This window comes from Sebastes fasciatus, chromosome 7 (genome assembly GCF_043250625.1).
Source record: "Sebastes fasciatus isolate fSebFas1 chromosome 7, fSebFas1.pri, whole genome shotgun sequence".
Taxonomy (NCBI): domain Eukaryota; kingdom Metazoa; phylum Chordata; class Actinopteri; order Perciformes; family Sebastidae; genus Sebastes; species Sebastes fasciatus.
In genome coordinates, this window is record NC_133801.1 from 9,855,456 (window position 1) to 9,883,450 (window position 27,995).

Consider the following 27,995-nt stretch of genomic DNA (forward strand, 5'->3'; position numbering starts at 1 on the left):
ACTGGGCCTTGACCTCTCGGAGGTAGAAGGCCAGTTGCTTCAATTGGTGACCCCGACGTGATCTTCGGCATTGAGAAGCGTGTCCAAAGGACGGCCAGACCGGCGAGAGAGAGAAAGGGATCCCTGAAATCTTAAAGGTAAGCAGAACCTGTTGTATCGAACTCTGCATATTGGCTTACTCTAAATTATCTCTCTTGTTGTGCTGAATCTCCTTTGTAGTGATAAATGTTGCAAAAGTAAAGACTTTCTGTTAAAGCGTTTGGAACGCTGCGCTTGGAGCGCTAGAGTAGTGCGCTTGGAGCGCTAGTTTTTAGTAACGTCTGGGAAGTTAGAGAAGCATTTGGAACATTAGAAAAGCGTTTGGAATGCTGCGCTTGGAGCGCTAGAGTAGTGCGCTTGGAGCGCTAGTTTTTAGTAACGTCTGGGACGTTAGAGTTTAGTAAAAATAGCGCTTGGAGCGCCTGTATGAGTGTACATTAATAACTAGTATTCAGAGGAAAATTAAAACTTACTGTTGATACTGGGCCAACATCGCTGGAACATCAAAGTGTCCAGTAGAAGCTTATGTTGGTAGGATCACAGCGAGGGGCATAGCGACCCATTTACTCTGAATCTAGTTACTGTCATAAACTGAATAAACCTGTGTGAAATAGTACTGGACAGAATGGACGGAGAATTTGACAAAGACTGTGAGGAACGGGGTGGCTGTGGGCCTCCCCGTTTATCATTTGGACAGCAATGGGCTAAAGTCAGGACCAATGTAATCTGTACATTTGATCCCAAGACTAGAAATAAAGAGACTCAAGACCTAGATGAGTGGTATAACATGACAGTGAAGGAAGGGCATTTTCCAGCCACAGGAAGTGAAGCCAAATTCATGCCAGTGATGAGAGCATTAATACAGGTGGTTCATAGAAAGCTGCTGCAAGCAGGACAAGACAAAGAAAAGGGACATATGTTTGTAAGGAGGAAATTGAGGAAGAAAGAAGACGAGTTGGCAAGTAAATTGGTAAAATATAATGTGATACAGATGGCTGCACTATCAGCCTTAGGCAGCCAGACGAAAGCCACCCACGCAAAAACCGCTGAAGCAAAACCACTAGTGAAACCCTCACCCAGTCCTAGCGCACCCCCACCACCACCACCAAACCCACATACTAGCCAGCCGCCACATTACATGTCCCTCCATCAGCAGTACCCACCTGGCCCACATCCCGACCCCCCCTCCTTATCCTCCTCCTACCCCTAGTCCGGTACCAACCCCACAGGACAGTGATTATACAAACGAAGTTATGGCACCATTGTTTCAAGTGTTAGGTGGTACTTTGGAACTAGAAGAGGAAATAGAAAAAGAACGAGGAGCAGGTTCAGCCTCAGAGACGGGTAGTATGTCTGATGTAGCCAGAGAAATAGACAGGCTAAGGGAAGAACTGAGAGATCAGGCTGAACAGTACAGGTTAGGACAAGCCATGTTACCACCAGACTTGCGTAATGGAGACGTAAGAAGGAGAGCTCAATCTACCCCTAAACCCCACACAGAGAGTCCGGACATAGGTGATTGGATGCAGAGAACTGAGAGAGACACAGAGAGATCCCGTGCAGAGTATCAGGATGTTCACACTAGTGGAGAGGTAGATGAGGACACTGATGACGAGGCTAGTAGAGCAGTAGAGGAGGGTGATGATGATGAAGACGAAAACATTCCTATCACTATAGAGGGAACCATGAGAACGCACTCCAAAAGAGGGATACATAGGAGACGGGAGGGTGGGGACGAAGAGGCGAGACCATATACACCCCCCAAAACTAGGTCACATAAAGTTTATGGAAAGTACGAAGACAAAGGTGACAAACAGAGGAGTCAGTGTGTTGGCATGTTTCCCATTGTGGCCAAAAGCAACGGTAGAGACGAGTATCAGCCGTTCACCTTAGGTGACATTCAAGCACTGAGTGAGCTCCTCCCAGGAATTCAAGAGGGAGGCGGAGTGTGGCTCACGAGCCTGTATAACAAGACCCGAGGGAAGACTTTAGCTATGGGCGATCTCAGGGCTATTTTGGGTTTCTCGGTTTCGGACTGGGCACTGAAAGAATTAGAAGCAGCGGCCGGAACAGCCCAGGTGTTAGATAGGAGCCCCCTTAACCCCTACGCTACCTCCTACGGTAATGCTATTAGACAAAAGTATCCCATACCAGCGGGCAAGCTCCACAGCTTGGTGTTTAAGATTAAGAACGGGGAGAGTGGACGCACGTTCATAGAAAGAGCAAAGACAGAGTGGGCGGGGGCTACGGGGGTGAACCCAGATAAAGAATCACAGCAGTCTCTGTTCAGACTAGCTCTGTTAAAACATGCTCCGGAAGGAGTTAAGAGAAAGATACCCAGATGGCTCAAATTTTAACACCAGCTCCAGCCCCGCCACAGAACCCTTATCCACTGCAGGGCCCGCCACAGGCTATGTATCAACCCCAGTATCATGTTCCTTACCAAGCTGCCCCATATCAGCAGCCCCCTTATCATGAAGGCCGGAATAGAGGCAGAGGGAGAGGAGGAGGAGGCAGGGGGAGGGGGTATGCCCAACCAAGAGGAGGCAGTTGTTACATCTGCGGAAGCCCGGATCACTGGGCACGTGACTGTCTTCAGAAACAACAACAGCAGATGAGAGGGCCTCCACAGCAGTCATATCAGCCAACAATACAGACTCCACCAAACCAACAGCTAGCTCCAATGCAGGCATACAGCGGGTACTCTGCGCAGGGACCTCCACCTGGTCCATATACACCAGGAATGTTCCCATAGGGGTGCCCGACGGAGATGGAGGGGCAGGGGCTGGCGGAGCCCTGTCTCCAGTTGACAGTGAACGGAAAACGAAGATGGTTCATGGTGGATACGGGAGCACGTTACTCCACCTTAGCTGAACCTATGTGTTCCCTTTCCTCTCACTATGTTTCCGTTTTGGGATTTTCCGGCACTGAACAAAGACTGCCTTTTACTGTTCCCCTTCCTGTCCGGCTTGGGAGACAGGTGATGGAGCACCCCTTTTTGTATGCACCTGATTGTCCACGTGATCTCCTGGGAAGAGATGTTTTGGCAGCACTGGGGGCTTCTGTACATTGTTCACCAGAAGCTGTGATAGTGAGTTTCCCCGGAGGAGAAGAAATGGTGTGTTCCTCCCCCTCCAGTGCTGATCGCATGTGCATGTTGAGTCCTGATACCTCACCTGATGCCCCACCACCCTGTGCAGACATATATTGGGCCCTGCTAGCCGACAGAAACCCTCTGATTGACTTTTACAACATGTGGCAACCATGGATTAGGGCTCTACACCCTTACCTCCCTGTTCTCGATCCTCCCCACTGCACTCTGAATTATGACAGAAATAATGATCTTACGTATCAAGATGAGTTCCAACAGAACCTGTTAGATACAACCTGGGGGATAGGGGTAAGAGATGTTTATATAGCACCAGCAGGAGTAGCAGCCGCAGTAAAACTAACCCCAGCACAAGAACAATGGTATCGCATGTCAGAAGAAGCTGTTCCCCATGTGTCCCTAGCCATAGCTCCAAAACATCAGGCAGCAGAACTCACGGCTGTAGTTTGTGCTCTGCGGTTAGCGGAAGGGAAGGCAGTGAATATTTTCACAGACTCTGCGTATGTGTGCAATGCAATTCACAGAGATATGTCTGGCTGGGTGCAAGCGGGTTTTAAGACTAGTCAGAATAAACCTATGGCTCATGAGGAGTTGATGAAAGAGTTGTTGGAAGCAATCCAGTTACCACAGAGGGTAGCTGTGATCAAAGTGAAAGGACACAGTCAGGGCACTGACTTAGAGAGTATAGGAAACGAAGCAGCGGATGCAGCTGCTAAAAGGGCGGCAGGGTATTTACCTACTATGATGGTCATGACCACAGCAGATCTCGGTTCTGAGATAACTGATTTCTCCATCATGCAAGCTCAGGAATCTGCCACAGCAGCAGAACGAACCATCTGGGAAGATAAGGGAGCTATAGAACAGTTTGATGGTATATGGTATAACGGAGATCAAATAGTTATGCCCCCCTGTTGGATGTCCTCAATATTGACTCAGACTCATGGACTTGACCATAAAAGCCACAAACAGATGTTACGAGATCTCCGCCACTGGTGGATTCCCCGGAAACATGCTACTATAACTGACTTCTTGACTAAGTGTGACGTATGTAGTACATGTAACATCAGACCTACCATCACTCCTAGGGCATGAAAACATCCTTCTCCCACTGCCCCGGGACAGGAAATCTTTATGGATTTCACAGATATGGGAGTAAGGGCTGGGGGGAAAAGATTCCTCCTAGTAATTGTGGACGCATTTTCACGTTGGGTGGAGGCCTACCCTACGGGAAAAGAGGACGCAAAATCAGTCATTAAATGTCTGGTGAATGAGTACATTCCGAAACATGGGTTTCCTAAATTGATCAGGTCAGATAATGGTTCACATTTCAAAAATAAAGACCTGCAATCTGTTGAAAAGGCTCTGGGACTACAACACAAATTTGGCACTGTGTACCGCCCACAATCGCAGGGAAAAGTTGAACGTGCTAATCAGACCATTAAGTTAAAACTGCTAAAAATCGTTCGCACGACTGGGCTCCCTTGGACTGAAGCCCTGCCCATTGCACTGATAGGCATCAGAGCCTCGGTCAATCGGTCAACAGGACTCACACCATTTGAGCTTACGTGTGGCCGACCTTTCCCAGGGCCGTCCCAAAACCCCTCTCCCCTTCCTGACCTCGGTTACAGACCATACTATTTGAAGGTTAATGCTCTTGTGTCAGCTCTCTCCTATACAGGTGACAAACCTGTCACCCCTGTCACAGAGGACGTTCCAGGACCTGACCCCGGACCCCCGGAACACCTTTGGTTGAAGGTGTTAAAGAGGAAGTGGTCGGAGCCACGTTGGACAGGCCCACACAAGGTTCTGGCCAGAACTGCAACAGCTGTGCAGCTTGAAGGAAAAGGACTCAACTGGTGGCACCTAACACAGTGCTCCAGCAGCAGGACAGGACCTGAAGCAGAGGAGGCAGCCCCACAAGGAGCCCAGGCTACGTGAAAAGAGGGTCACATATAATTTTTTATTTTTCATATACTGTATAAACTGTGACTGTGATGAGATACACATAAGGGAAAGAAGGTTACAAGGTCTTGCCTGTATTTACAGTTAAATCAGGCTAACATGGTTGTTTAGGTGGACTCATCTAGGTGGTTTTTGAAAAACATTATATATCACATTGTATTAAAACTTGTTGCTTAGAATAAATGCTAAAATAGATAAAAAGAGGAACCAGGGGTGGGGAGAATCCACCAGAGAGAAGTTTCACTTCCTTTCCCAAACCAGTATAAAATAGGACCACCCAGATAAAAGTTTTTCAGTTGCGCGCAGGAAAACAAACTAGAAGCATCATGCAGTACGGCAAACTGCTAGTAGCATTTGCTGTAGCATTTGTGTTTACCTCTCTTGTCCTCGTTCTTCTGTACAAACTTTCTTAATGTGATTTGTCATGTATTTTAAATGTTTTCAGCTATAATGTTTTAATATTATATATATCATATATGTTGAATGTTTTCATTTCATATTACTATCTTAATGCAATTCATCATGTATTTTCGTGTTTTCAGTTACCATTTTAGTTATTCATGATAAAAGGAGGGAATGTGAGAGAAAATACCATGACCCTTGTGTAGAATTTGTGTACTCAGATAAATCTGAATAACCTGGGACAGCACAGACTGTACTAGTTTAGATACATTACTTATCATCCTCGCCTCTGCACTCTGCTAAAACTAGCTAATCACAAGTAACTCTTTTTAACAATAGACAATGCTTTCACTCAGAAGCAGGGTGGAAGGTGTGGGCTACAAGGGGGGAAGGCTAAACCAAGATTATAAAGAATGATGTAGTGAGGTAGCTTCCCTAATGAATATAAACTAGCTGACCAAATAGCTGCAGGCTTTGAAAACATACCTGTAATAAGTGCTCTGATCCCTATCACTCCTAACAAAAATGTTGACCGCATTAACTACATCCACTATAATGTTCTCCGTTTGACTAATCTAACCCGTGATGCAATTGCCGGACTAGCTGAACAAATGGCTCCTACGTCACTGATGGTGATCCAAAATAGAATGGCATTAGATATGCTGCTGGCAGAGAAAGGCGGTGTATGCTCAATGTTCCAAGACTCATGTTGTATTTTCATCCCTAACAATACAGCGCCGGACGGGACTGTAACTAAGGCGCTAGAGGGGCTCCGGACGCTGTCTGAATCCATGCACGATGACTCAGGTATCAACAGCCCCATTAACGACTGGTTAGACCGTACCTTTGGGAAATGGAAGTCCATGGTGGTATCTCTATTCTCCTCAATCCTTGCTGTGTGTGCATGCTTAGTATTATGCGGTTGTTGCTGTATTCCATGTATTCGCCACCTCACTGAGCGTGTGATTATTTCTGCTGTGCAACGAAAGCATCCGGATGCACCTCCTTCTTATCAGATGGCCATGTTCCAAGCGGAGAGACAGGGTCTCCTGGAAATGGTGGGGGATAGTGAAGATGTTGATCCTGAAGAGGTTGTGTGATGATGCTTATAATTAATACATCTGTACGTAATATTATATATGCTTATAATAAATATATCTGTATGTAACATTATCTGTAGGTGAACTTAGTTAAGTTCAAAAGAGGGTCTGTTGGATTTATTATGTACAAAAGTGCTTACAATGACCTGCAATAACCTGACTGTTGGATTTGTTGTGAATGGAGTGATTGCGAGGAAAGGGAGGTAGCAGGTGCTGTTTTTCCTTTGCAAGGTCAAGAAGAGGAAGGAGTCAGAAGGAGATAACGAAGAAGACATGCAGCAGAAACATCACGCACCATAAGTTCATGAATATTAATATTGTGTAAACTATGAATAGGCTGGATCAGGGATAGCTCGGGGTTCAGACTTCGCGAACTGACCCATGCACTGTATGTTGTCAGGGACACGTTGATTGGATCCAGATATCTGTGAACTCTTTTATTTTACTTATGCAACATTGATTGTTCGGAATAAATTGTATTATTATGCTTTAACCCGTCTGTTTGGAAAATCTCTTTGTCACACAAGATTAACCAGCACGTAACTGGGCCTTGACCTCTCGGAGGTAGAAGGCCAGTTCCTTCACAGGTCTAGCCAGAGTGGAGGGTAGTCCAGTAGCAGTTTAGAGATTGTGATTTTTCTCTAGTATAATTAGTGATGTGTTAGTGACAGTAAGTCTCACAGACAGGAGTGTGCCTACCATTTAGCTGCCTTGTTCCTTATTCGGTTTCCCAGGTGTTCCTGCCTATCTGGTGCTGGCTGTGACGGGCCTGGCTCCAAATGAGGAGGCGTCTTTCAGTCATATAACGCTGCTCGGAGCCAACTAGGAGAGCCTCCAGCAGGTGAAGCTGAACTCCTCCTCCTCTTCATCATCATCATCCTACTCTGTGGAGGAGCTGGTGGGGCGGTTGGACTCTGTTCCCAGAGTCCCCTTCTGTGTTCGACTAACAGGCCGAGACAGCAGAGGAAACAAGCTGGAGAGGGTTTCCGCAGAGATGGTTCAGCCAGCTCACGTTCAGATACAGGTAACGCTAGAGAGAGATGAGAGACTTTATTGTCAACCATCTATATGTAATGCAGTGTTTCCCTATATAAAACATGAAAACATATAAATACAAGTAGTGTAAATAAATGTAAAGTAGTGCAATTAACAACTATAACAGCAGTTTTTGGGTCCCTCAGGATATTTAAAGGAACAGTGTGTAGAATTTCAGAGGATCTTTTAGCAGAAATGTAATATAAAATTTATAACTATGTTTTCATGAGTTTATAATCACCTGAAACTAACAATTGTTGTGTTTTCGTTAGCTTAGAATGAGCCCTTCATATCTACATAGGGAGTGGGTCCTCTTCAGGGAGTCTGCCATGTTTCTACAGTAGCCCAGAACAGACAAACCAAACACTTTCGCATTTTTACGTTACCTGAAGGCCACCGTAGTTCAGCCGTGACAAAGCCTCGGTATTTGACGCACTGGGAACGAGAACGGGCTGAACATGGCCTACTGCAATTTTCAAATCGCAGGAGCTGCAAAATGTGTGTCAAAAAATGTTTAATTTTAAATTAAATATTGTGCTGCAGACATGTCCAACAAAACACAAGCCAGCGGAGGTGGAGGAGAGAGGACACTGGGGCAGTAAGGTGGAGTTTCTCCTGGCTGTGGCGGGAAATATTGTGGGCCTGGGCAACGTGTGGAGGTTTCCTTACCTCTGCTACAAAAATGGAGGGGGTAAGCAAATATGATGCTCACTACTTGTTACCCCGAATCTGTAGCACAGATGTGCATTGTTGTATACTTTGTAAATTCAGGTGCATTCCTGGTGCCATATCTGGTATTTGTGGTGACCTGTGGCGTACCCCTGTTCCTGCTGGAGACGACTGTAGGCCAGTACACCCAGGAGGGCGGCATCACCTGCTGGAGGAAGCTATGCCCACTGGCCGAAGGTATGCTCCATCTCTAAATGACTGATTAACTCCAGGAGTAGCTGGTAGCTTCATTATTGGCTCCTTTACCGTTGTGGGAAAGTTTCTTTCTCCATTTAAAGTAGTTCAATGTTCATTGTGGTAGTCACACAAAGGGTGAATGTGTGAGGCAGTAACACACTACCCACTCAGAAACTGAATGGAGCAAACGCCATATTAAAGACACATTCTGGCGCCTGGGTTATCTCAGTTGGTAGAGCGGGCGTCCATGTATTAAGGCTTGGTCCTGACCGCGGCGGCCCGGGTTCGAATCCGGCCTGTGGCCCTTTCCGCATCCACTCTCTCTCTCCCCCCTTTCAAGACTCTATCCACTGTCCTGTCATAAAAATGGAAAATGCCCCCAAAAAAATAACTTTTAAAAAAAAAAAGACACATTCTCACCACAGGGTAAACATTGACAAACTGCATTGCCTCAGTGACCCTGATTCCAATGAATTTTTTTAATATTTAAACAAGGGCAGTAGGCTCTGTTCTCGGAGTAGGCCTCCGAGAACAGAGGTCAAGTTTTCATAATGTTTGTCTATAACAGAGAGTACCAAATGTGGCCCTGCAGGTATTGGCTATGGTGGGCAGCTGATCGTCTTCTACACCTGTATGACCTACATCATTATTCTGTCCTGGGCTCTGTTCTACCTGGTGTTCTCCTTCAGCTCACAGCTCCCCTGGGCCAGCTGCAACAACTACTGGAACACAGGTAATACTGATACTCTCACATGCATTAAGGTTGACTTGTAACAGACTACTAACATTTATGATGTAAGCCTGATGATATGATAGTAGATATCAACACGTCAGTGACTTTTACATCAATTAAAAGACCCTTCCAGTGATTTAGTTTTGCTCTTCCATAACGTTGGGGGACTTGTGAGAGACAGATTTAAAGATGAGATATCCTGACTTTTACCCCTTAAAGGTAGAGTTGGTTATGTTGAGAAACTAGCAAGAGTACGCTAGATTTAAAAAATTATCCAACCAAAAAACCGAGCCCAGCGTTTCCGACTCTTTTCCAATGAAAGTAGCTGGCAGCATAAACTGCTAACTAGCTTCAAAGTCCCTAAATCTAGAGAGAAAGTCACTGACAGTCCATCCCTTCAGGCAGGTCTCCCTCCAAAGTCACTCCCCCAAAATTATCATTATGAACGTAAACATATCATCATGAACGTAAACAAAGAACATGGGCATTGTTAGTACTCACAGCTGTCAAGCTTGTGGAACATTCTGGGGACGCGCAATGATGCTCATTTCATGCGGTCCGAATTAAGGAAAAAAATCTTTTCAACTCCACACCAATAGCTTGTAATGCAGGCTGTTTGTTAAAAATGTTAAGTCTCAAAGCGAGATAACCCTGAAGATAACCACAGAAGACATTATACATCTGCTTTGTGATTGTTAGTATCATTTACTTTCTCACTATCGTTTCAGATGACTGCGTGGACTTTTCAACGCAAAATAAAACCTCTGAATGGACCAACCAGACGAACACAACCTCTGCTGCCACAGAGTTCTGGGAGTAAGTCTGCATATAGATGAACAAACTAAGCCTCTATGGGTCTTTTAAATGTGCCAAAATGAGTCCTATTATTCCTTCTAGACGTCGAGTGCTGGCTATCTCAGGGGGGATTGAGGAGATAGGCAGCATCAGGTGGGAGTTGCTGTTGTGCCTAATTACAGTGTGGATCATCTGCTACTTTTGCATCTGGAAAGGGGTCAGGTCTACAGGAAAGGTATTAAGCCCTAAAACGGTGTTAAAAAGTGTATACAGTGTATTTCTAAATGCCTTAAATTGATGTCTTTTTTTCCAGGTGGTGTATTTCACTGCTACCTTTCCCTATGCAATGTTGGTAATTCTTTTGATCCGTGGACTCTCTCTTCCTGGTGCTCTACAAGGAGTACAGTTTTATCTTCTGCCTGAACCCTCACGACTCAAAGACCCCCAGGTAGGAGCTTGATGATATACTGTAACAGTGTTGAGTTCATGGACAAATTTACTCACTGTTGCTTTGTTGGAGCAGGTTTGGTTGGAGGCTGGGACTCAGATCTTCTTCTCATACAGTTTGGGTGCGGGCACCTTAACTGTGCTCGGCAGCTACAACACCTACAACAACAACTGCTATAAGTAAGTATTAAATCAATGTGTGACTGAGATTGATGCTCTTGTAGCAGTTGTGTACTCTCTCTTTGCGTTGTGTTATTAATGATGTCCACACACCGTCACTTTTGGCTCCAACTCGCCATTTATTCTGATAATACAGAGATGATGTTAGATCTCCCACAGTCAGTCTCACAGCGGCAAAGCTTCTCAAAGATGCACGGAGACGGCACATGCAGACCGTTTACAAGTTATTTACATACAAGCTAACATTAATACAAATATAAAAATATACAACATGTACCTGATAATACAGAGATGATGTTAGATCTCCCACAGTCAGTCTCACAGCGGCAAAGCTTCTCAAAGATGCTAAAACAAAATGATATCAGTTGAAGTTGCTGTTGATTAGCCAGCTAGCTTTAACTAAGCTAGCAAAGTCACCGACAACGTGGCGTGTTCAACAAAGTACAATCAAAGAGGCAACTAATATCAACATTCAGCATTTTCTCTAGTACTTTGTAAGCTTAGCTCGACATACAATTTACAGAAACACAATTTTACCCATAAAAACAAGGCTTATGCTCTTTATATTTACGGAGCTAATTCAAAGTCAACCTACCACGGAGACGGCACATGCAGACTGTTGACGAGATGCGGGGTGCACCTGTCAAGTCTGCAGGGGCGCAGTAGAGGGCGCTAATGCTACGTACACACAACGGTCTCCATGGCAACCTCCATTATAATCAGATATCAGAGTAAATAATATATAAAATGAATAATAATAATTAAATATTAAAGTAAATAATATATAAAATGAATAATAATTAAATAATAAAGTAAATAACACAATATTGAAACAGATGACATATAATACATTCATTCAGTGTACATACATATAAACATATTAAGACAGAGTTAGTAATGGCAAGTGTAATCATTAACTCCGCTACACTCTGACATCAACTTTTCTGACAGATGCACCAGAGGACAAGGACAACATGTTAAAGAAGTCCCATTATGCTCATATTCAGGTGCATACTTGTATTTTGGTTTTCTGCTAGAACATGTTTACATGCTTTAATGTTCAAAAAACAAATTATTTTTCTCATACTGGCCTCTTTTCACCTCCTGCCCTCCCTCCCGGAAAGCCCAGTCTGCTCTGATTGGTCATCTGGCCCACTTTGTTGTGATTGGAACCAAACTCGTCGAACTCCGCTCGGGCTCCGCTCTAACTAGCTTTGTTTGAGTTGAGGTCGTGCCAAACTAGCTGCTAGGCAGGTATTATGCAAATGTCTTACTTGGTGACATCACCACGTTACAGAAGAAAAGGCAGGACTTCAATCAAGGCGTTTCAGTTAGTTTAGGAGCAGTGTTTCTGTGAGAGAGAGTAACTCCCTTTCGCGTGGGCTTTGAAAAAAACACAATAGCACAATAGTTCCTCTTTAACAACTACATGCTATGAATTCATAGAGTACGCGCATGTTTTTTGTGTTTTGCAGGGATTGTCTGTGGCTGTGTTTGCTAAACAGTGGTACCAGTGTGGTAGCTGGCTTTGCAGTCTTCTCTGTGCTGGGATTCATGGCTCATGAGCAGGGCGTTCCTATTGCAGAAGTGGCCGAGTCAGGTAAAGCAAGCCAGTGGAGGTATTCAGAAAGATGCAACCTCATCTTCCTGTACCCATATGTTACAGAGCATCACATCATTCTGGCACCGTGCTACAGCCTACAATTTTTTTTTGTTAAACTACAATTTCAATAATAAACCCTTAAGCTTAAAATGATGATATTTGACATTTTGTAACCACATGACCGTCATTATACAGCATTCTAGATCAGAAACCGCAGGACTAAACTATCTAACTGTATATAAATTAGTTAAAACTAGTAGGGCTGCCCCCTCTTAGTCGATTAATCAACTAATTGATTTGGTCTTAGTCGACTAAGATTTCTTTAGTTGATTAGTCATTTTTTATGATTTTTCCATGCTGAATGACTCATTTCCAATAAACTTATGAGCACATCTCTGGTAAACACAATATTTAAAGTAATCTAATAATATCAAATATAATCAGTCACAGGGGACATTTTACAGCAGGACTTTTACTTGTAATTGAGTATTTTTACATTATTGTGTTGGCACTTTTACTTAAAGTAAAGCTCCTGACTACTTCTTCCAGCACTAGTCCACAATGGGTAAATATTTGCTGCCATCTTTAGGACAAGCATAGACATGACAAGCTCACTGACAGTTACTCAGCCAGTGTGTGCATGGGCTCATACAGTAACATTTGGTAAACACATTCATTGTCACTCATGTAGTTATGGTAAGCCCTAACTGTGCTCACATCTCTTCTCTTCCCTACCCAAATGTTTACAGTACAAACACAATCAGACTGGTTTCATATCAGTACAAACTACATTCCTTCAATCATCAGCAGACACTCAGATTCAAACTGATAAATCTCATATAAGGGTACATGTGTACATATCTATCAACAGACATCTATGCTATAACAATATAATACACATTATTATAAGCAAGCACTTCTAGATATAAAATATTACAATCATGTTCACTCAGTGTTTTTTCACATATTCACCCTTTTTTGTTCCACATCGGGTAATATTATTAAAGAAATAAGAGAAACTGTACATGATCACGAGAATATAGCTGCCAATCTGGCCTTTTTGTTTTCAGGGACAAAGATTCTTGCCATTACAATCTGCATCCAGTTCTCTGCAAATGTAATTTTCTTGAGACACACGTTGAGAGATCTTCAGTACGGTGTTGTGCTTCGGTGTTTCTCCTCTTCCTCCTTGGTTAAACAACAAAGGCAGATAGTAGACGGTGACGAGTCATTGTTGTGTTCCAGGTCCAGGTTTGGCGTTCATCGCTTACCCTCAGGCTGTAGCCATGATGCCTCTTCCCCAACTGTGGTCCATCTGTTTCTTTGTCATGCTCATTCTCTTGGGTCTGGACACACAAGTAAGACGAACTCTTGATGAACTCTTTGCGGAAGAACATATTCACATTTGGAAATGTGCTTATTCTGTCTTTTCTCTGTACAGTTTGTTTCCATGGAGGTTATGATGACATCCATCACAGATATGTTTCCCAAAGTAATGCGCAGGGCAGGCCGGCGGGAATGTTTCCTCCTCCTCTTCTGCCTCACATGCTTCTTCGCTCAGCTCGTCATGATCACTGAGGTCAGTATTTAGTCTTATACTGTATGTACATTTATTAGTTATTAATCCATTATGGCAATGTCTCGCTGCCAAAATATGACATTTTTATAACATGAATTTGTTTTATCCTTACGCTATAACAAGATGCTTTCAGCTTAAGCCATTTTAATTATTACAACATATAGTAAGTTTATATACAGTATTATGTGACAAAAGCAGCAGGAATAGGCTTCCATGCATCTGAGGTTGATGTATAAAGTAAAATGAATCAAATAAATGTCTTTGCTGTTGCCTCCAGGGAGGAATGTATGTGTTCCAGATGTTTGACTACTACGCTTGTAACGGAGGCTGCATCCTCTTCCTCTGTGTGTTTGAAACTCTGGCACTGGGATGGATATTTGGTAGGTATGCTGTTTTTAAAGGGGCACTGTCTTCAGCAATTTCATATTGGACCTAAATAAAGGACTGATTTAAAAAGAAAGATCAAAATCAAAGCAGCAGAGGCTGAGATATCTTGACTTTTAGTCCCTCGAGTTCTACAAAGGCTGGATGGTACATTTCCCATAATGCATCAAAACCCTGATGACATCATTATGGTTATATTCTCAGACTTGACAAAGCTCCTCGGGGCTGAGTAATATCCCAACTCGTCACATACAGCCGCTTTGTCACGTCCCGTGGCGTCACTCTATTTTTGGCATCAAAACCACTACAGTTACCTTTAGTGTCCCGTTAGGATTAGGCAACAAAATCTCTATAGTTAGATTTAGGAGAGAACAAAGTGGTTGGCCTTAAAACTAATATGTTTGTGCAGTGAAAATGAAACTGAATGTTGTGAACTCGGGACACGAACAGCGGCCTCCTGAAAGCCATGTGTTTGTTGGACCCATCCACCGCCTTGCGTGCGTCTTTTTGCTCACCACACTACCGACCCACTTTCTCAGAGCATTTACTGTTGCCACAGATGTTGTAGTTAATTGAAAGTCCGCTGTGTTTCATACCATCGCTAAAAGGTGCCCTGTGCGGCGGTAACACACACTGACGGCTGTGACAAAGCCTCGGTATTTGACGACCTGGGAATGAGAACGGGCTGGTCATTCACAAACATTTAGCCGTCTGATTACCAGGGCGTAAAATACCGAGGCTTTGTCACGCCCATTGGTGTTTAATACCAACGCACAAGACACTTTTTATTGCTGTAGGAAACGCACCAGGCTTTCAATTAACTACAATGTAAACCCATCCACGGCAACTAAGTGTTTTTTTTTGCCTGAACCTACGCAAGTGTTTTGTTTAATTCACAACATTAAGCACGTGTTTACTGTGACCGAAAAGTGACGCCAAGGGGTCTGTACAAGCGTCGGTATGTGATGAGCTGGTATGAGAACGTGTTGTCTGACCTGTTCGTTTTATACTGATCATCCAACCTCATCTCCTATAAAAGTGGCAGATCGGTTGTATGGCATCATTAAGGACATGACAGGTGTGCATGCCAACCCGTTCTTTAAAATCTGCTGGCTTTACCTCACACCGGCGGTCTCACTGGTGAGTCACTTTCAATGTTGCATTTAAGCACAATGAACACAGCTTTGGTCCTCATGTACACCTGAATATGTTTTATGTCCTTTGGATTTTTATGCTAGATTAAATTCTAATACTGAAATGTCCAGACAACTACTGAATCTCTCTCTCTATTGTTTTCTCAGGGCTCTTTTATATGTTCTTTAGTTAAGTACCAACCTTTGACCTTTAATCGCTGGTATGTATACCCAGCCTGGGCGTACGTGTTGGGCTGGGTACTGGCCCTTTCCTCCATCCTGCTTGTACCGGGATGGGCGCTGTATAAACTGGGAACTGGGACTGGGAACCTCAGTCAGGTGGGACAACTGTGAAATTAATTGTGATAATTAATTCAAGAAATGACATGGTGTTGAATAATGAATACATTGAGTATGTTCCAATAACAAGCAAAAGAGCAATGTATGTCTGTAGTTAAACAGATTTTATCACCATACCCACTCTTAAACACTTGAAGAACCTCAAGCTTCCTATAAAATGTCCGAAAAGATTCTATAGATAAATTACATTTGACATCTACGAGTTGTAGTTTTTAGGATTATTATTATGATGAGGATGTTGTAGTGAGGGTCTTTAAAAGTGTGAAATGTTTAGGTTTATTAATCAAAATATCGAGTACATAATGTTGATTTCCAGAGTACAAACTATATTCTGAAGGATCTAACAGCCAGCAGCCAACACATACTATGCAACCACCTCAAAACAACGTGATAGAGTTATTGTTTTACATATTTGCTTCAAGTTATTGGTGATTATTTCTTTCAATTTCTTAGCGTGTTCATCATCTGTGCCGACCCGACCCTGACTGCTCACTGACCCAAAAGAGAGAAACCGAGCTGCAGCACATCGGAGGGGAAGATCTGCAACGGCTCACCACCAGCTGATATGAAATGTCAAATGATCCTGAACTCTTTGTCAACTGCATTATGTGTACAACAACTAAGACTGGGTACTTCTCACATGTGCATCACAACATTGGTGACTCTCTTCAGTTTCCATGGTAGCAGCTCGATTAATTCAAGGTCACGTGAAGTTATTGGAGAAATAAAAGATTCATATGATACACTGACAATTCTTCATATATTGCTTTATTTAAATACCTTAAAATTATGAAAAATACACTGTAAAATCCATTTTCAGAAAAGCGTGCATTGCTGGCGGTGATGTCTGTCATACGCACAAGCACAAAGAAATAGATGACAAATAATGCACAGATCACATGATTATAACCACTTAGGCAACATACTTTTATACTTAAACACTGTCAAACTCGCAATGTAAACTGTGCTCCATCTATGACTAAACAGATGTTCACACAACACCAACAATTAGAGGCTTGATGCAAAAAAGAGAATATCAAAGTGAAAACGGACAACAAAGATGCAGCCTAAGAGGAAACGGTGTCAGTGATTATCTTGGAGATGCTGAATTCATACATGATGGGACGATGATGATGTGCTCTGGTCATGCAAAAAATATCAAGTGAAAAAGAGTTTTTAAGGCTTTGTTGATGAGCATTTGGATAGAAGTCCTTGCAGCAGTCCAGTGTAGTGCAGTCTGTGATGTTATGGAAAGATTTTCTCTGCAGCATTTGAGTGCTCAGCTGGGCCTCAAGTGCAATGAGTTTCCTTAAAGTGCCATTTTTCTGGGAGCATTTAGCTTCAGCTGTGTCGTTTTGAAGGCACTAATCTTGTTTATCACCTTGTGTGGACCGTTGGCTCTCTCTCAGGTATAGCAGGTTATAAGAAATCCTTTTCACAACATTTATCTACCAGGAGATGGATTTATTCATCGTGACGGCGAAACAACCAACTGAAGTGATGATACTGTATATACTGTATGTACACCTGTGTGTTTGCCAATTTCCTCTGCCTCCCGGGGAAACAGTTTATTTTCCACATAATCCTTTAAGTAGCTCACAAGCAGAGACCCTCCACTCATCTCTGTGGTTCTGTAAAGTCTGCAGTGGTGATATAAGATGGGGCCTCTGGATTGAATTGCACTTGAGTGAATTAATTCAGGATCAGCGTTCAGATGCCAAACACTTAATTCTGTTGTAACACAAACAAAACTTGTACTGCAACATGTACAATAAGTACTAACCTCGAGTCATTCCTGGATTCCCTTTGACCTGCGGAGATATTTTGCGCAATCCTTATAAAACTAGGTTTAAATAACCATTGAAGGTGCAGTGTGTAGGATTTGGCGGCATCTGGCGGTGAAGTTGCAGATTGCAAACAACTGAAACTTCTCCCGTGTGCCAAGCGTGTAGGAGAACTACGGTGGGCTGACACGAAAACCTAAAAACGCAAATGGCAACATGGCTACCTTGCATGGCAGCTGGATTCTCACGATGTCACGTGTGAATCGCAGGATTACATATCACATGAAAATCCATCTTGCCAGGCTTCAAGTAATCCAGATCAAGGACCAATCAGCGTCCTGTGAGGAGCTAATGGTATCTCCAGGCGTGGCTTAGGTGTGTATGAGGCGACATGTTCTAAACAACAATGGTGGCTCCTGAAGAAGTTATCATAGATGCTGCATTAGCATCAGTTACATCAGAACTGGAGAGTATTTCTTCATTGAAAGAAGAGCAAAGAACAACACTGAAGGCTTTTTTCGATGGAAAAGATGTTTTTTCTCTTTTCCTGACTGGCTTCGGCATGATTTTGATTGACAGATGGTTCATCCAATCACCTGCCAAGAATTCTTTGAAAGTGACTGCCCTTTTCCAAACTGTCTCCAATGACGGATTCTCAGATGGTTCTGTGCAACAAACCATCTGGCGGGTCAGGTTAGAAACAAGGCTCTGGATATTTTCACAGTGACATGGCCATCTGGAATGAAGCTAAGTGGTGAGTGAGAGTGGTGTGAAAATGGTCGGCAAACGCCGCTTTACTTCATGTTCGTATCATGACAACGGCTTGTACTGTATATCCGCCGTCCTCAGTCTTCTGGTTTCCCTTTTTAAATGACAAATACAGACTACCGCCTCCTGCTGGTGTGGATAATTAATTCCTCTCACGCAGGCGCAGAACGTACGTACTAATTGGCCGTCGGCTGTAGTCTTTGCAGTGTTTGACTGCAACTTTTTTGGCCAAGACACAGGTGACCTGAGGCGACGCAACAGTCGGTCTTTGTCGTCACTAGTTCTTTGATGTTGGTTTGGTGTGTCTGGGCCTTAAGCTAACGAAAACACAACGATTCTTATTTTCAGGTGATTATACACAAAAGAAAACATATACTTATTAATATCATATTCCATTTCTGCCAATAGATCCCCCTAAATGCTACACACTGTTCCTTTAAAGCCACACATAATATAAAAAATAGCCCTGAGTACTCGCTCTCCCTTTAAAGGCACTGCATATTGCGCTAACCAGTAGAACTGTCAGGAGGCATAAAGGTGACTTTCTCTGAGGTTTTATCTCCATTTGGGTCCGGTATAGTTGTGAGAAGGCGAAACGGTGGCTCCCCTGAGCTCTCATCAGCAGCTAGCGGCCCACTGGCCTCACCTGTGTAAATTCTCGCTGGTTTACTGGCAGAATCTGGATCACACGGGATTTGAACATTTTCCAGGATTTTGAGATTGGGGTAGCTGCCAGACTCAGCCATGGCTCGGTGTAGATGTTCCCAGGCTGCGATATCTCTCAGGCTGCAGCCGGGGTTGCTGGCAGCCTGACACAGTAGCTCTGTGTGCTGGCGGAGCTGGGTAATGTTCTGCTCGGTGGCGCTACTCTGGCGCATCAGCTCCTTTGTGCGCAGCGTAATGTCCAACAGACCCGATTGTCTGAGGATTTCTACTGTGTTGAGGAAACGGTTGTGGCGAGTACTGGTGGTGCTGTTTCTGTGAAGTCCTCTGGTTGAGAGGATTGAGGAGGTGGTGCACAGACTGGAGCGACTGGAGGAGACAGTAGTGGGACTGGTGGAGGGTCGACTATCTCTGGTTGAAGAGGAACACGGCATCCCAGAGGTTAAGACTGATAATTTGGGTTGCTTATTAAGGTGCTGCTCAGGTAGACTCCTAGTCACAGGTTTGTCATGTTCTGTGCATACCCTCTTGCTCATATTCTGTGATTCATCATTCGATGAAGATTTATCAGGGGGCTTCTTGCTGGGATGTGGCGCAATGCGGGGGTAGGAGTTGAGAATGGGCAGGTAATTTATTTTCTTCTCTGTGATGTTGGTCTTCCTGGACAAGGGCTTGTGGAGATGGACGGAGGCCGGCAACAAGCGAGGCTGCTGGAAAAGGATCATATTGGCACCGCCAGAACTACCGGTTTCTCTGCTTCCATTTCTCGAGGGCAGCTGAGCTGTTTTCTGGATCATGTCCGGCTGGTGGGACAGGGAGGAGGAGGGAAGCAAGTACGAGACATAGATTAAACACTAGGGCTGGGACGATACGCCTATCTCACGATTCGATACCATCATGATACGTGGGTGCCGATTCCCTATTTATTGCGATTTTCAAATAGTCAGGATTTGACATTAGCCAAGGCCCGATGGCCCGTGGCCACAAAAAGTTACTGTGGCCACCAAGTTTTATCAGGTCTCTCTTGAGACTGCGTGTCTCAATGAGATTATGGTGTCCGTGTCCTAACCATAAACTATGTACTGAATGTAACGCGAGCGAGCATCGGCGCCAAAATCGGTTTGATTGCATTGTTTTCTATTGGAGTGTCCTAATTGGCCGCGAGTTTTTTCATTCTGTTGATGTCACAGTTAAGAAAGACTGTGTTAAGTTTGAGTGAAATTGCCTTTTCTGTATTGTTTTTACCCAAGTATATATTTTGGGCCACCAAAAATGTACTTTGGCCACCAAATGGGGCATGGCGGTGAACGTGCGTAAAAGTATTAGTGTCTATCCCTTGTATTGCAATTCTACAAGTATTGCAATTGATATTATGATTTATTGTAGTTTTTGTTAACTTTTTTAATACTAGACCAGGGGAAAAAGTTGAATCATTCACTTCTAGGGACTTTTACTTTGAAAAATATCTTAATTAATTATTTCAATTAATCAGTCAGAGATGTCCTGAAGTCAAATATATCAGTCATTGTCAGGAATTATGGAGAAATGTGTTTTTATAGCACCTCAAGCATTCAAAAATATAGCTATTTCAAGAAACAAATATGCAAAAAATGCTTGATTTCTAGCATGTGTGTAGTAAGAGATGGCTTCAACTCAAATATCAGTCATTGTGATGAATAATTTATTTCATTTTTTTCCAGCAACACAAAATTGAAAGAATAAAGATATTTCCCTCACAAATTAGTTGTATTTTCTTTTTAATATATGAGGGACACCGGTAGCATGTTTTAAACTTCTTGTGAATATAAACCAATTAATCTTATTTCCGTCGCTAGCTCTCACCGTCAGCTCTGTTCTCTTTATACATCCATGGTCAGCTTCATCGGGGCCATTTGAATGCATTTAACATAAATGTCAGTAATGGGTTCTCTACAGTTGTAGCGTCGGCCAATTTGACCACGGAGATGAGAGTGACGGCTGGCTAAACCGCGGTTGAGCACTACGGGCACTTGTTGGGTTGCATACGATACCTGTCCGTGACAGAGTTAGCATGCAGCTTTAGCCATGTCAACTCTGCTTTTCCTGACAATGTTTGAAACCCAAAGTATTTCCATAATTTGTTTACCACTTTGGATTTAAAATGTGAGGGTGCAGGTCGTATCCCTGTGGATCTCGGACAGTCCGCAATTTTCTGCTTTCTCGCTTCGGCTTTGAGACGGATATGACGTCATGTTACTCAGACTATAACAATAAAAGCGGTAACTTCCCTCTACCTCGGTATGGACTAAAATGAAGCAATAATATTGATTCCAGATTACAAAATCATTTTTAAAAAAATCACGATACTCAAGACAAATCAAGCCCCCCCATTAAACACAGTATTTATGTATGAATACATTTAGTTTATTTTAAAAGGAATCACATTGTAAGATAGGGAGATATTAAATTGACTCTCTTTCCTCCTCGTTTTTGGCAGATGCATAATGAAAACTCTCTTCTTATCCCTCTGCCACATATGGAAGCAAAAAATGTCAACACTCACAAAAATAAGTGAGAGTATTCAAATACTTGCCATTCTTACTGTCATAGTCAAGTCACCCTGACCTATGCCTGACATTTAGCAGCTTCACTTTGCAACTTGATTTACAACATTGCATTTCTGGTTGTGCATGGGCTCTGGTGTATACTACCTTATTCCTTACCTTTCCACTTCCAGCTTAATATAATCACTATCAGCAGAAGAATAGTGTGTAACCCTTACTGTCTGTGCTTATACCTGTCTTACCTGCTTAAGCACCATGTTATTGATGATGTAGATGGGTGGGAGCTCGCGGCCTGCTGGTGTCAGGGTAGGATCCCCAGGATTCCCATGTCCAAGGTCTTCGGTTTGACCTGGCTGTGAAGTTTCTGCATGCTCGCTGCCTCTGGACTGGCTATTGTTGCTCTGCTGGTCCTCCACATCTGTCTGCTGCCAGTCTGAGCCGTCTGCAGAGAAGTAGGAACAAGAAATACATGCTGACTGACACCATGCACAAAGAGATAGTTCAGCTTTTGTGACATAGATTGGTAGAGTTACAAATTGTCGCAGTTTTTCATACCACCTTGCTATGTATTTCCACCTTATGTCAAAATATGCAACCATCAACTTTAGCTGTTGCAAAAAGCAGTGACGTAGGTTACCCAAAGCAAGCTAATTGAAGCTAATGAATAAGGTTTTGAATAATGTGAACACTAGCACTAGCTGAGTCAAAGTTAGCTGTGCTAAGTTTGGAAATAACTGAAAGGATTCATTTAGATTTTTTGAAGTGGGGTTCTATGTATACTCCAGCGTTCTGCAAGGTAAAATTTATATAACTTTACATCATATATTATTGTATTTTATCTCTATATTCTAACTTGCACTATTTTATGTTTTACATTCTCATTTTGTTTTATACATACTTAATTAGCACTGTTGGGGGGGAGCTTGAGACCAAAGATTTTCATTGACAACAATTTCTTCTGTAATTGTGATTTGACAATAAATAACTTGACACTTATTCTGGTTTCATTTTTACTACATTTACTCACCAGAGTATCCAGAGTCTTTTTCTGAACTGCAGCGGGAGCCCCTTCCACTGGAGTCGTCTGTGTCTTTAGTATCACGTATTGCCAGCAGAGTCATACGGTTGCTCTTATTTTTAGCATTCTTGCTGGATGAAACACATGGACCGTGCTCGCTCAGGCAAGACTGCTCCTTCGGCATGTTGGACCCTAATGAGAGAATACGTGGTAGTTAGTCTCTGAACGGACAGCATAAAAACAAAAAATCTTTTGCTCTCATGAGACAGAGCTCTGTGTTAGCACTGTGATGGACTGGTTAGGAGACCTCTCCTGGTTGTACTCTGCATATCACCCATTGCATGCTGGAATAGGATCGAGCCTCTAATCGCCATCTGTATAGAACATTTCATTTTATTTTTTAAACTCTTTTAGATGCAAAACAATACAAAATATACAAATTAATATTGCCATTTGCTTAAAATTATTTAAAAAGTTACATATTATTAATTTTTGTATTTCTTACTGGTATCATTTGAAGAAATGAAGGCACATTTTGAATGCACCATTATTGAAATGCCTTTGATGACAATACTAACCACAGAGTTGAATAGATAGTATGCACTGACATCACTATCGGCAGCATTCAGTTTCATTAAAAGACTGTGTGCTGTTAATGCTACGTAGCTTTTTAACAGCATGTCCTTAATGGTCCAGCAGTCTGCAAATACAGTGTAAGTACAGTGTACAGCACTGTACTGAGTACAAGTACTCAGAGGAATAGCATTGAAAAGTGACAGGTAACTGGAGACAGTACCAAAACTCTCCATGTATATATACATTTTATTTAAGCTCATGAGAAATCTGAATAAAAAAACATAAACATTTGACAAATTTGTCCCCATTCTTTCGTCTTTTTGTGCATGTGTGTACATGTGGGCACACACATGTATTTACTGGGAGCCAGTGGAATGCAAGGGTCATGTGTTGTTTTGAGTCCACAGAGATAAAGAGCCTGTTACACCGTTTACCTAAATAAAATGCTGTAATTCAAGCTAACAGGCAGAGACATGGAGCTCCGAGTTAATTTGTGTTTTTACAAGATTGCTGCAGCCTGTTTAAGTTAGGGTTAAACATTAATTTATTCCCATTTCTTTTCTCACACGCAACTATATGACAACTATCCATCTTAAAGGCGTAGCAGCCAAAATGGCACTCCACATACTGTATCCTCACATTTGTGTCTGCTAATGGTCTTTAAGAAATGCCTGAGAATTGAAATATGTCTGTGGAGGGGTATCCAAATAAACAAATAAATAATAAAGTTTCAACTGATATATTGATCAACATTAGTATGGGTTTATATTAGGGCTGTCAATGGATTCAAATATTTAATCACGATTAATTAATTATTTTTCAAGTATTTAATCCTCTTATCAACATGGGGAGTGGACAAATATACTTGCTTTATGCAAATGTATGCATATATTTATTATTGAAAATCAATTACCAACACAAAACAATGACAATTATTGTCCAGAAACCCTCACAGGTACTGTATTTAGCATAAACAAAATATGCTCAAATCATAACATGGCAAACTCAAGCCCAACAGGCAACAACAGCTGTCAGTGTGTCAGTGTGCTGACTTGCCCAAAACTGCATGTGATTATCATAAAGTGGGCATGTCTGTAAAGGAGAGACTCGTGGGCATGAGCATTATTTAGCCTCCTTCACGACGAGCTAGTATGACATGGTTGGTACCAATGGATTCTTTAGCTTTTCTAGTTTCATATGATGTCAGTGATATCTTCACTCTAGCTTTTAGTGGTGTTAAAACGTGTTATTATCGCGTTAACTTTGACAGCCCTAGTTATATGTTTTAAAGAACAGGGTTTAATACTATCCTGTCCACACATGTTTCAAGCAATCTGATATTCTACTGTACTCCAAATCCTGTGCCGAAAGACTTAGGAGGAGATATAAATAAGGAAACAACAGGCATTTACCTTATGATGCTAACACTAAAACTAATACTTCCAGTTTCAGAAACTTTACAATTTGTCAAGCAGTCAGTTGATTTTAAATGTTTTTTATAAATCACTCTTTTGTGTGCAACTGTGTCTTCCAAAAGGAGTTAGATATCCTATATCTGATGGTCAAAGTGCAAATACAAATACAAAAGAAAAGGTGGTGCATGGGTGGCTGAATCAGCTGGGGAAATGATCAGCTAGATCACCTCAGTTGACCCTGAACGACATAAGATACTGCTCTGTGCTCTCCCTTATGAGCTCTTTGGCTCCAGTAGGAATAGTAGGGATGATACAAGGACACAAAAATCAACAATGAAGCCATGCACTTGATATTCCCATTTTTATGTCTGCTACAAAATCTACATTGCTGCGACATGTAAAGCTCTGCAGTGGGCTTGCAATTGATATTTTGACTTTTATGATCAGTTGTACAAACTCAAGTGTTCTCCACCTTTGACAAACACCACGTCATAGAATAATTATCTGATGGACACTTTGTGCAATAATCTGGCAAAACTGTAATCTGGCAAAACTGTCATCTCATCAATATACATATTGTATTTTTATATTATCTATTGTATTATCATTTATATATATTTTCTTTTATTGCACTATCTCTTTTTTATTGTATTATCTTTTTTAGCACCTATGGGATTGTCACAATCTAATTTCGTTGTACTATACAATGACAATAAAGGGCTTGAATCTTGAATCTTGAATCTTTCTGTGATGTTGCAAATGGAGCTGCTGTGATGCAAAACAAATTTCAGACCTGTCTGACAATAAAATATTATGGTATTATAGTATCAGGCGGTCAGACTACTGAACAGTAGCACTAAATGAATGCAGAGCTGTGGATTGTTTTATGGATGTTTTATAATTGTATTCTCAGGTATTGTCTTATTTATTGTAGTATTTATCTAGTGTACTATTTATAGATTTTAATGGCTGAGAGAGAGCCAGGGTAAAATGCATTTCATTGCATTTCACTGTACACTGTACTTTTAAATGCATGTGACAAATAAACTTGAAACTTGAAACCTAATATGTATTCTTTCGGGTCATTTTGTGTTCGCTCAACACCGTACTTCTCATATTTTCTGGAGGCAGTGAAGGCAGCACATCTCGCCTCTCATCTGAAACAGCAGCACCTCTCCCTCCCACCCTCACCCTTATTATGTAACACTGAACTTCGAGATACACGACTTCCTCTCACACTGGCTGCAAACACACATACACACATAAAAAAATTTAAAAAAGTGGTTGCTCGAAATTTAAACGAAATGATGTGTCTTTAACCAGCTTTAACAGCTTGTGTGCAAGACAAAACCCGTTTTAAAAGAGTGAGAGTGCTTGAATAGGAAGTATAGAAAGTTAGCAAAACCAATACATTAATATCTGCAGTGGACAAATAAACTTACCTTCAAATGTTTAACAGCTAATACTTCCAAATAACGGTGGTTTTCACACTTGCAATCACTTTTTTTGCACTGGGCAACGCTAAAATTAACCTGCAGTGTCATATTTACATAGTTATCTGTCAGTTACAGTAATAAAATGATTAATTTTCCTCTCTTTGTCAAGAGATAAGGCTCCAATGAAAAGGGGGGGTTTTCGATTTGGCAACCTCCGTCAAGTTCCTCAGAACTGGCAACACCATATATGGTTTGGTTTCCAAAATAAAACACACCTTCACACAAAAGGGACGTTTTGTTAATAATACCACCTAGTGTTATAAAATTCACCGTAATTTATAATAGTCTTGATTTTTACAATCCTGAATCAGGACTTACCTGAGTGTTATCCAAAATAAGCAACTTCCCCGCTTTTATTTTGAAATCCCGGTGGCTAATGAAGGAGCTAACTCTAGCTAGCTTTACGGGGCCGTTTGAGGTGACCACCAAAATGTTACAAAAAAAAGGAGTGAAAAAACACAATAAATATCGAAATGTTATGTTAGTCGAAGCTATAGGTAGAAGGTAGGTAGAAGAGAGTGAAAGAAAGAGGCCTACCGGTGAGAGAGATCATAACTGTCCTCCGTTACCTCAGATGAACCCAGACGGCCGTTAGACCTCCTACCAGACACAACACACTGCTGCTGCTGCTGCGCGCTCATTGGTCCATGAGACGACTACGACAGCCAATCAGGCTGCAGCAGCACAGGGATAAGGGAAGTGTACAATAAACAAAAAGAGAAGTGTCTTTAATAGATATAATTTATCCAGTAAAACTTGTGTTAGAAAGACAGAGAGAGTATTTCCCATCTATTATTTCACTGTATATATATATGCAAAAATATTCTGGATTGATGTAGCCAACTTTCTACAAACTTAAGATGAATGTTGAAATAAATGTGTCTATATTGAAAATAACATGCTGTATGTCCTACAATTTTTTTATTTTTTGAAAATGTAATACTCGGTCAGGAACCAAGCTAACTTTCCTACACTTTATTAATAAATTCAAACAATATAGCACCATCTTAGGCAAGGCAAGGCAGCTTTATTTGTATAGCACATTTCAACAACAGGGCAATTCAAAGTGCTTTACAGAAACATTCAAGAACATTGTGACAAAATGCAAAAGAACATTAAGAAATAATTAAAACAGTTATAAAAACATAAAAACATTAAAACATTAAAGATTAGAAAATAAAAACAAGCTAAAAATAAAAGCTAGGATAGAAGCTAAAATTGCATAAAACTCAAAAGAGTAGAAGTTATAGTGCAGTGTCAGAATAAAAGGCACCCGCAAACAGGAAAGTTTTAAGCTTTGTTTTAAAAGAAGTGAGAGTTGGAGTTGGTCCTGCAGGTTTCTGGGAGCTTGTTCCAGATATTTGGTGCATAAAAACTGAATGCTGCTTCTGCATGTTTAGTTCTGACTCTGGGGACACTAAGCAGACCTGATCCAGATGACCTGAGAGGTCTGGATGGTTCATAACATAACAGAAGATCAGAAATGTATTTTGGCCCTAAACCATTTAGTGCTTTGTAAACCAGCAGCAGTATTTTGAAATCAATTCTCTGAGAGAGGCAGCCAGTGTAGAGACTTCAGAACTGGACTGATGTGATCCACTTTCTTGGTCTTAGTGAGGACTGTAGCAGCAGCGTTCTGAATCAGCTGCAGCTGTATCTTACCCAACGTTAAGAACAAAGAAGCCATTAAGACCTTTTTTTTTTGGAAGTTGAAAAAGTCTATAACAAGTGAAGGGAAATACTGAAACTAATAATTTTGGAATTTAGTTTTTTTTATACTTTATTTGTTTCCCTTTTTTCGAGGTTGATTTCATATATGCAATTTACAGTTCATAATTACAATAGTTTATAAACCATTTTTTAAGTAGTTGAGTTTATAGACAAACTAATTAAGTATATTAGAGAAAACAACTTCAACATTCAAAATTGAAATAAAATTAAGAAAATAAATGATAAAAAGAAAGA

At 41.7% G+C, this 27,995-nt stretch overlaps 3 protein-coding genes across 5 annotated transcripts; 2 read left to right on the forward strand and 1 right to left on the reverse strand.

The window, feature by feature from the left end:
- Positions 1-18: 18 nt before the first annotated feature.
- On the forward strand, positions 19-2,657 carry LOC141770927 (uncharacterized). The gene is made up of 3 exons (XM_074640778.1): positions 19-286; positions 329-2,338; positions 2,438-2,657. Exons 2-3 carry the CDS (start codon positions 1,293-1,295, stop codon positions 2,655-2,657), a joined length of 1,266 nt encoding a protein of 421 aa, XP_074496879.1. The 5' UTR covers positions 19-286; positions 329-1,292.
- A 4,758-nt stretch (positions 2,658-7,415) lies between these two features.
- Positions 7,416-16,516, forward strand: LOC141771329 (sodium- and chloride-dependent GABA transporter 2-like). Its single transcript, XM_074641456.1, has 15 exons — positions 7,416-7,636; positions 8,191-8,338; positions 8,419-8,553; positions 9,146-9,286; positions 10,015-10,102; positions 10,184-10,316; positions 10,395-10,529; positions 10,605-10,708; positions 12,184-12,308; positions 13,557-13,669; positions 13,753-13,890; positions 14,168-14,270; positions 15,314-15,414; positions 15,576-15,746; positions 16,221-16,516. The coding sequence occupies exons 1-15, from the start codon at positions 7,607-7,609 to the stop codon at positions 16,329-16,331; spliced, it is 1,776 nt and encodes a 591-aa protein (XP_074497557.1). The 5' UTR covers positions 7,416-7,606; the 3' UTR covers positions 16,332-16,516.
- Positions 16,517-16,519: 3 nt separating this feature from the next.
- On the reverse strand, positions 16,520-26,698 carry LOC141771330 (CLOCK-interacting pacemaker-like). Of its 3 annotated transcripts, none has more exons than XM_074641457.1 (4): positions 26,568-26,698; positions 22,553-22,735; positions 21,768-21,967; positions 16,520-19,785 (listed from the first exon to the last, which is right to left on the reverse strand). In XM_074641457.1, exons 1-4 carry the CDS (start codon positions 26,581-26,583, stop codon positions 18,826-18,828), a joined length of 1,359 nt encoding a protein of 452 aa, XP_074497558.1. In that variant the 5' UTR covers positions 26,584-26,698; the 3' UTR covers positions 16,520-18,825. The 3 variants fall into 3 exon arrangements, with proteins under 3 accessions (XP_074497558.1, XP_074497560.1, XP_074497559.1); XM_074641459.1 differs by having other exon boundaries at positions 26,349-26,601; XM_074641458.1 differs by lacking the exon at positions 26,568-26,698 and adding an exon at positions 25,977-26,238.
- Positions 26,699-27,995: the final 1,297 nt, after the last annotated feature.

Coding starts and splice junctions, on each gene's coding strand:
- LOC141770927 (XM_074640778.1), top strand. CDS start 1,293: ATGGCACCATTGTTTCAAGTGTTAGGTGGTACTTTGGAACTAGAAGAG. Junction 2,339..2,437: donor TCTCTGTTCAGACTAGCTCT/GTTAAAACATGC, acceptor TATCCACTGCAG/GGCCCGCCACAGGCTATGTA.
- LOC141771329 (XM_074641456.1), top strand. CDS start 7,607: ATGGTTCAGCCAGCTCACGTTCAGATACAG. Junction 10,530..10,604: donor CACGACTCAAAGACCCCCAG/GTAGGAGCTTGA, acceptor TTGTTGGAGCAG/GTTTGGTTGGAGGCTGGGAC. Junction 13,670..13,752: donor TCTTGGGTCTGGACACACAA/GTAAGACGAACT, acceptor TTCTCTGTACAG/TTTGTTTCCATGGAGGTTAT.
- LOC141771330 (XM_074641457.1), bottom strand. Junction 21,968..22,552: donor AAAAGACTCTGGATACTCTG/GTGAGTAAATGT, acceptor ACTTCTCTGCAG/ACGGCTCAGACTGGCAGCAG. Junction 19,786..21,767: donor ATAACATGGTGCTTAAGCAG/GTAAGACAGGTA, acceptor CTGTCCCACCAG/CCGGACATGATCCAGAAAAC.